The following is an 8,582-nucleotide window of genomic DNA, read 5'->3' as shown; positions in this document are numbered from 1 at the left end:
TCTCTGCAGTTTATCACGGAGGCCTCCCGTTACCCTGGTACCCAAATATGTCCCCCACCTCTAGCCCCCTAGCCTCACACTAAATGTCTCCTCAACAGCAGATGGTGGTGGAAGTTATAGCCGTGTGCCTCTATTTATTCTCTGAATTGTACTGTAGAAAAAGGTGTTTATAAAGAATAAAGAAATCACCAGAACTGCCTATACCTAGTTTTCTTGACTTTCTGGCCCTGCGTCTTCATGAATATCAACCCATTTGCTGTTTGTAAAAGTTAATCAGATTAGCCCTTGGAACTGACCCTGCACACTTTACTATATCAAGTCATTTAATTTTCTCAGCCTCTACAGAGGAGGACATAGGAATTTTTTTTTCTTACTTGAATCAGACAATCTCAGGCTGCCACAACTAGTAGGTGGCACAGCTGGGTGGGATTTGTAACCAAGTCTTTCTGACTCCGTCTGCCTTTACTGGACCCCTCTTACCCTGAGCATCAGAGTGCGTAAGTCCTGAGACTAGTTATGGCCACACCTGCTGCGTTACCTCTGGTAGGTCAACTGCTGCCGGAGTTTCCCTTTCTCTGCAATGGGAGAGTGGTGGAACAATGACCCCCACACTGACGCTTTTACATGCATCCTTGTTGGAGGAAGGTACTATTATTATCCCTGTATTACAGATGAGGCTCAGGGAAGTTAAGCAGTTTCTCCAAGGTCCCATGGACACTAAGGGGCAGATCCCAGAACTTAAACCCAGACCTGTTTAAGCCCAGAGGCTGAGCTCTTACTTAGTACACTACCCTGCCTGCCTAGCCTTAACTATTCCCCCAAGTCCTAAACTTGATTCTCTTCTGAGCCCAGCTCCTCTGGAAGTTGCCTGTGAGAGGACCCCAGGCACTAAGCCCCAAGCTTTAGTGCCATTCAGAGCCTGGTTTTGGGTTGAAGATTGAGATCTTTTATTTTCTCTCCTTTAGCCTCTGCCCTAAACAAGTGTCTATTTACCTCTTTTTTTAACCTTACACTTTCTTTTTAATGAGTAATTTTTTTAAAAATGTATCTCCATTTTTCTGCCACTAGTCAAATATTACCACTGAAAAAGGTTAAATCTTTTGGAGAAAGCATCTTTTTTTTTTTCTTTTGGAGATGGAGTTTCGCTCTTGTGGCCCAGGCTGGAGTGCTGTGGCATGATCTCAGCTCACTGCATCCTCCACCTCCCGGGTTCAAGCAATTCTTGTGCCTCAGCCTCCCGAGTAGCTGGGATTACAGGAGTGTGCCATCACTCCCGGCTAATGTTTGTATTTTTAGTAGAGACAGGGTTTTGCCATGTTGGTCAGGCTGGTCTCAAACTCTTCACCTCCCAAAGTGCTGCCCGGCCTCTCAAAGTGCTGCCTGGCCCTAAACACTTAGCACTTTAATCAAAAAGGATGCTGGCTGGGTACGGTGGCTCACGCCTGTAATCCCAGCACTTTGGGAGGCTGAGGCAGGAGGATCACCTGAGGTCAGGAGTTCGAGACCAGCCTGATCAACACGGCGAAACCCCGTCTCTACTAAAAATACAAAAATTAGCCGGGCGTGGTGGTGCACGCCTGTAATCCCCGCGACTTGGGAGGGTGAGGCAGAAGAGTTGCTTGAACCTGGGAGGCGGAGGTTGTAGTGAGCCGAGATCGTGCCACTGCACACAGCCTGAATGACAGAGCAAGACTCCGTCTCAAAAAAAGTAAAATAAAAGTGCTAAGTGTTTCTAAATAGCTCAGTTGCTCTCTTTTGCCTCTTACCCCTTCCCTAGGCCTCCAGTAAGTGAATGCCTGCTGGCTCAGTATTGTTGGGGCCGCTCTTAGAGCTGGGAGAAGTCAGACCATCAGAGTTCACTTGCCTTTAGGAAGGTTCTTGACATCTGGCCAGGAAACCTAAGATCTGCATAGCAATAGAGTGTCCGTCTGTACATAGCCACACAAATTTTACCTGTTAAATTTTATTATAGTAACAAAGTGATTATTTTTAATAATAAAAGCAGAGTGCCTGTAGGCAAGAGGATGGCCCTAACTCAGGCAAAGTCCCCTTAGTGTTTCAGACCTAGGCTGGCCAGAATAGTCTTCTAGAATGTAACATTTATCCACCGGGTGTCACTATTTACCAATCTGACAAGCCACTGAGCTGTCTCCGTGCTTTCCGTGGTTGGAATCAAAGCTAGAGACCAGAATAGGAGATGAATGAAAATAGATTTAGAAAAGGGCATGTGGCTGGAATGCAGCTTGCAGTGTGGAGGGCGGGGGTGGGAGGGTAAAGAGGGCTCTTTGAAAGACCAGTGACACTTTCCTGATCAAGTTTCCTAAGCTGATACTTCCCTGGAAGGAGTCAGAACTTGGGTTTGTAGGAGTAGCCCTGGCTTCCAGCTGCATTGTGCTAGACTCAGGTTTCAAGCCCCAAGTCTAAGTAGTCCCCACTTCAATAAAACAAATTCCCGGCTGGGTGCAGTGGCTCTTGGCTGTAATCCCAGCACTTTGGGAGGCCGAGGCAGTTGAATCACCTAGGTCAGGAGTTCGAGACCAGCCTGGCCAACATGGTGAAACCCCATCTCTACTAAAAATACAAAAATTAGCTGGACGTGGTGGCAGGCGCCTGTAATCCCAACTACTCGGGAGGCTGAGGCAGGAGAATTGCTTGAACCCAGGAGGCAGAGGTTGCAGTGAGCCGAGATGGTACCATTGCACTCCAGCCTGGGCAACAGAGCGAAACTCTGTCTCAAAAAAAAAAAAAAAAAAAGAAAAGAAAAGAAAGAAAGAAAGAAAAACTTCCTGACTGTGCCTACTTGCACCTCTGCCCTTCCATTCCGATTTCATGTGCCTCAGGGCATAGGAAAGCATCCACAGTAGAGAGACGAATTGAGAAATTGCTCTTTACCAGTCTTCAGGCCAGAGAGACAGTTTAGGATACAAAAGGGAGAGGTCAGGGGCCATGAGAATAGGAGATGTGCGTGGGCATGCCTGTGAAAGGCTGCCTGGAGGACTAAAGTAGGCAAAGGAGCCTCTACCGGCTCCCCGCGCCCGCCGCCCTCATCCCCCTGCGCTCTCTGCTTCAGGCTGCAAGTGCAAGACAGGAGGCTGAGATGGGCTCAGGCCAGCCATGGACGCTGCCGGCCCTCAGAGCCAGCCGTTGCTGGTGAAATCCATGCGCAGTGCCTCCTCCTCAGCGGGGCTCAGCTCCTGCAAGGGGGCGCGGCAGGGGCCTCCGTAGTAGCCAAACCAGTCCATCATTTTCTTCAGCCCTGGGATCCCGAAGCGCCGCGTTACCTGCAAAGCAGGGCCTGTTAAAAGAGACTGAGAAATTTGCTAAACGCCCATATCTGGAACTCGGAAATCTGTCATTTTCAGAACGTTGAAGTCCTACCCTCTTCCCCCAGGAAAGTAACTGCCAACTCTATGGCACCCAGGGTAGATTGGGAATCCAGATTCAGAGACCAGAGAGCAGGTCTGTAATAGAAAAATACTAAAACTTCAGACTGGGGAAGAAGAGTGCCTCCTTTGGTTTTAGGAGAAAAATCCACTCCAACAGAGGAGAGGGTGTCATTGGGTCCTTGAGCTGGGGTGGGAGAAGACAGCAAGGCTGCGGGTCTAGGTACTAGAGCATCAGCCGTCTGCAGCCCAGTTCCCCAAAAGCTGACGCAGGGCACACCAGGCCTGGAAAGTCAGGAGGGGGAAGGATCTGTGAGAGCCTCAGCCACAGCCCAGACCTCTACTCCCCTTGCATCTGGCTGCCCTCACCTCCCCATAGCTCTTCCTGACCCTAACACTAAATGTTCTCCCAGGAAAAGCAAAGCATGGTTGCCCAAGGAAGTTTTGTTGTATAAACCTTATGTCATTTACTTATTATCTCTGAGTAAGTTCTCCTGTCTAAAAAATGAAGGAGCTGGACAGCATGATCTCTAAAGGCTTTTCCATGATAATGGGGAACCTAAAGCTATTGTTATAATTTATTTATTTATTTATTTTTGTTTATTTATTTTTTTGAGACAGAGTCTTGCTCTGTCACCCAGGCTGAAGTGCAATGGCATGATCTCGGCTCATTGCAACCTCTGCCTCCTGAGTTCAAGTAATTCTCCTGCCTCAGCCTCCTGAGTAGCTGAGATTACAGGCACCTGCCACCACACCAGGCTTATTTTATTTTATTTTATTTCATTTTATTTTATTTTTGTATTTTTAGTAGAGACAGGGCTTCGCCATGTTGGCCAGGCTGGTCTCAAACTCCTGACCTCAAGTGATCTGCCTGCCTCAGCCTCCCAAAGTGCTAGGATTACAGGTACGAGCCACCACACCCCGAATAATTTATTTATTTTTATTTTATTTTTATTTTTTTGAGACAGGGTCTCACTCTGCCACTCAGACCAGAGTGCAGTGGTATGATCATGGCTAATTGTAGCCCAGACCTCCTGGGCTCGATCTATTTTCCCGCCTCAGTCTGCAGATCACCTTGGACTACAGGTGCATGCCACCATGCCTGGCTAATTTTTGCATTTTTTGTAGAGATGAGGTCTTGCTGTGTTGCTCAGGCTAGTCACAAACTCCTGAGCTCAAGTGATCCACCCACCTCGGCCTCCCAAAGTCCTGGGATTACAGGCATGAGCCATGGCGTTTGGCCTATTATAATTTAAAATCATGTGTGGAATTTTACAGAGTAAATGAAGCATCAAATTTCCTTGCTTTTGGTATAGCAACTGGTTATTTCATGCTGATCAGAAATATTAGATGAATCTTTCACTACCTAAAAACTACGAAAGTAGTCCTTAAGGAAGTTTTATTTGGAGGGAAGCTAAAACCTTAGGAGGATAAAAATAAGAGGTTGTTTGGGATAAAGAGGCCAGGAACCACTGATGAAAGATTGACTAATAACTGTTTATCACTAGAATCCCGGAGGCTTCATCAAGCATGGATTTTTTTTTCTTGGAATGGGTGGTAAGCCACCCTCCTCCAGGCCTCACCACCCCCATGATGTTCTAATAGTCTGGCCTTTTTACCCAAAGCCTGAGGAGGTGGGAGAGACCCAGGATAGAGGATGGAAATAAGAGGTGCCTAGAGAAAAGCTCGCTCCTGCCATGGGTTTCCAAAGATATCTGATGTGGCCTCTCTTCAAACCCTAAGAAAGGGTTGGTGGCAAAGACTGTAGAAAGTCCTAAATATAGCCAGGGGCAAGAGGCAGGCTGGTGGGAAGGTGGAGGAAGGACATTGTGTTCAACCAGGGAGGGGCAATAGAGTGACATCAAGCTGCTCTCGCGGTGTCTGAGCCCACAGCCCAGGCAGCAGAAAGGTGTTCCAGGCATTCCTGGGTATGTGCCCAGAGCTGGCACAGGAGAGGACACAGAATGAAGGGTGAGGCAGGATGGGGTAGGGCGGGATGACACGCAGAGATCTGGGATGACAGCTAGGCATCCTCTCTTCCCCAGGGGCAGCCCAAGCTGCTTCGTCTGCAAAATGAGGGATAACGCCACCTACCCCATAGAGACGTCCCAAGGGCCAGATGAGAAAACACCGCTAATATTAGACCAGTTCCCATGAGCCCTGGAATCCACTCCTTTTCCTGTCCCGGTGGCATGCGGGTTCTGGGACCTTCGCTTTCACAGGTGCATTGGGAGTGGGAGAGCCGAGGCCCCACCCCAGTGGAATGTTCAGTATGTGCAAGACGGCCTGTGCCCAATGGGGGCCCAATCGCTTCTGCAAGTTCCTACAACCAATTTATAGAAAGGCCCCATCTCGGAAGCACCTTCACCTCCACGGGACTCAGATCTACCTCCTCAGCTGTTCTTTCTCTAAATCTAAGTTAATCTGCCCCTTTGAGGTAAGGATACAGCTATGAGGGAGCTCTAGAGCCCACCCACCACTTTACCCAAACAAAACATTGTGGAGTGCCTAGCTCAGCCTGGGACTGCAACCAGGCCCATGAGGCTCTTACCTTGCACGCAAAACTTAAGGGGAGGCCAAAAACCTCAATCATCAAAATAAGTAATATTTCAATGCTTTTTTTTGTTTGTTTTTAAACAGTCTCACTCTGTCGCCCAGGCTGGAGTGCAGTGGTGCGATCTCGGCTCACTGAAACTTCCACCTCCTGGGTTCAAGTGATTCTCCTGCCTCAGTCTCCCGAGCAGCTGGGATTACAGGTGCCCACCACCACACCTGGCTAATTTTTGTATTTTTAATAGAGAGAGGGTTTCACCATGTTGGCCAGGCTGATCTCGAACTCCTGACCTCAGGCGATCTGCCCGCCTCGGCCTCCCAAAGTGCTGGTATTATAGGCATGAGCCACTGCACCCAGCCAAAATAAGTAATATTTCAATGCAATATTTTTTTAAAAATCAAAATTAATGCAAAAAAAATCCACAATGAACAAAGCTTTAAATAAAGACAGGATCCAGCTGTGCCCCACCATATTGAAGACTCATGCATAAGTAATCATGTGTGCCCCAAATACATGGAGTTTTTTGGTGTATTTTTCATTTTTATTTTTATGTATTGTATTTTTAAAATTTCTTTTTTTCGGCCGGGCGCGGTGGCTCAAGCCTGTAATCCCAGCACTTTGGGAGGCCGAGACGGGCGGATCACGAGGTCAGGAGATCGAGACCATCCTGGCTAACACGGTGAAACCCCGTCTCTACTAAAAAAATACAAAAAACTAGCCGGGCGAGGTGGCGGGCGCCTGTAGTCCCAGCTACACAGGAGGCTGAGGCAGGAGAATGGCCTGAACCCGGGAGGCGGAGCTTGCAGTGAGCTGAGATCCGGCCACTGCGCTCCAGCCCCGGCGACAGAGCGAGACTCCGTCTCAAAAAAAAAAAAAAAAAAAAAAAAAAAAAAAAAAAATTTCTTTTTTTGAGACAGGGTCTTGCTCTTTTGTCCAGGCTGGACTGAAGTGGCATGATCATAGCTCACTGCAGCCTCGACCTCATGGGCTCAAGCAATCTTCCTGCCTCAGCCTCTGAGTAGCTGGGACTACAGTTGAACGCCACCACGCCTGGCTAATTTTTGTTTATTTTTACTGAAGACAAAGTCTCACTCTGTTGCCCAGGCTGGTCTCAAACTCCTGAGCTCAAATGATCTTCCTGCCTCAACCTCCCAAATTGCTGGGATTACAGGTGTGAGCCACTGTGACCTGCTGGTGTCTTTTTAATGGTTAATCTTTCTCCAGAAGTAGATTTGGAAAAATATGTTTTGATGAGTTTGCTTCCATTAAAGCCAGGAAAATAAAATTATAACAAATCATGATTTTGGTATATGAAATATTTAAACCTAAAATAGTGCTGTGAGTTTTAACATACCTACTTTTTTTTTTTTTTTGAGACGGAGTCTTGCTCTGTCACCCAGGCTGGAGTGCAGTGGCTGGATCTCAGCTCACTGCAAGCTCCGCCTCCCGGGTTTACGCCATTCTCCTGCCTCAGCCTCCCGAGTAGCTGGGACTACAGGCGCCCGCCACTTCGCCCAGCTAGTTTTTTGTATTTTTTAGTAGAGACGGGGTTTCACCGTGTTAGCCAGGATGCTCTCGATCTCCTGACCTTGTGATCCGCCCGTCTCGGCCTCCCAAAGTGCTGGGATTACAGGCTTGAGCCACCGTGCCCGGCCAACATACCTACTTTTCAATTTTCAATATTTTTTCACCCACTTTAATGTTCTTAGGGAGGAAAAATCACCATTTAGAAAAATACTTAGAGCTTTTTACTTTCAGGAAGGTGGAGTAGATGTACTTGTCCCAATTCTTCCCAATAAGTACAACTAAAAACTCTGGACATTATATAAAAATATTATCTGGACATTTTATAAAAAAATTATATATATCTGGACATTATATAAAAAACAGACATAAGAAGACTCTGGAAGGCAGAGAGAAGAGGGAAGACCAACAATCGACCTAAGAAGCAACACAGCGCTGCATACCCTGGCGCAGACTTGGAGCTGAAGAAGTCAGCAAGCACGCAATGCCAATACGGTACAGACAATACAAGCACTAACAGAAACCAGTTCTCTCTAGCCAAAGGACCGGAAAAGGGGTGGCCTAGCAAGATGGAAAGCTTTCAGACAATAACTGCTCTACTCTAGTCAAACACCAGCCAGGCTAGCAAAGACTGAGTGAAGGCGTCTGAACTGCCACCCCTGCTCCCAGCTGGGTGGTGTCAGAGCAGGCCTAGTGGAGGGAAGTCAGGACTTGCACCACTGCTCATCTTCAAAACGCCGCCAGAGCCCACCCCACCTGCTGCCAGACACACAGGCAATGCAGTGGAGGCAGTGTGTAGGGAGCAACCACGGGGCTCTTCTACCCTCCAGGCAGCAGAATGTGCATAGATGCCTAGTACAGAGCCTAGTGCAGAGGTGTCTTTTTTTTTTTTTTTCCAGAGATGGGGTCTCGCCATGTTGCCCAGGCTGGTCTCAAACTCCTGGCCTCAAGCAATACTGCCGTCTCTATCTCCAAAAGTGCTAGGATTACAGGCGTGAGCCAGTCTGCACCAGATCCTTAGGTGTCAATTTTTAAAAATATGTATAGGACTTATTGGCTGGAAACTACAAAATGCTGAAGAAATAAACCAAAGAAGATCTAAATAGAGAAATGTACCATGT

The 8,582-nt window shown here is 47.6% G+C and overlaps 1 protein-coding gene across 2 annotated transcripts in view; it reads right to left on the bottom strand.

Annotated features, from left to right (window-relative positions):
• Positions 1-1,947: 1,947 nt before the first annotated feature.
• The window catches only part of HOGA1 (4-hydroxy-2-oxoglutarate aldolase 1), a 29,770-nt gene continuing 23,135 nt past the window's right edge, over positions 1,948-8,582 (bottom strand). For both annotated transcript variants that reach the window (XM_015147871.3, XM_077947118.1), the window contains one exon: positions 1,948-3,281. In XM_015147871.3, coding sequence (XP_015003357.2) covers positions 3,132-3,281 — 150 coding nt within the window. In that variant the 3' untranslated portion in view covers positions 1,948-3,131. The remainder of the gene's footprint in view (positions 3,282-8,582) is intronic.

The sequence above is a fragment of the Macaca mulatta genome, chromosome 9, assembly GCF_049350105.2.
Source record: "Macaca mulatta isolate MMU2019108-1 chromosome 9, T2T-MMU8v2.0, whole genome shotgun sequence".
NCBI classification, from domain to species: Eukaryota; Metazoa; Chordata; class Mammalia; order Primates; family Cercopithecidae; genus Macaca; species Macaca mulatta.
This window is presented reverse-complemented; position numbering and strand designations above follow the sequence as displayed.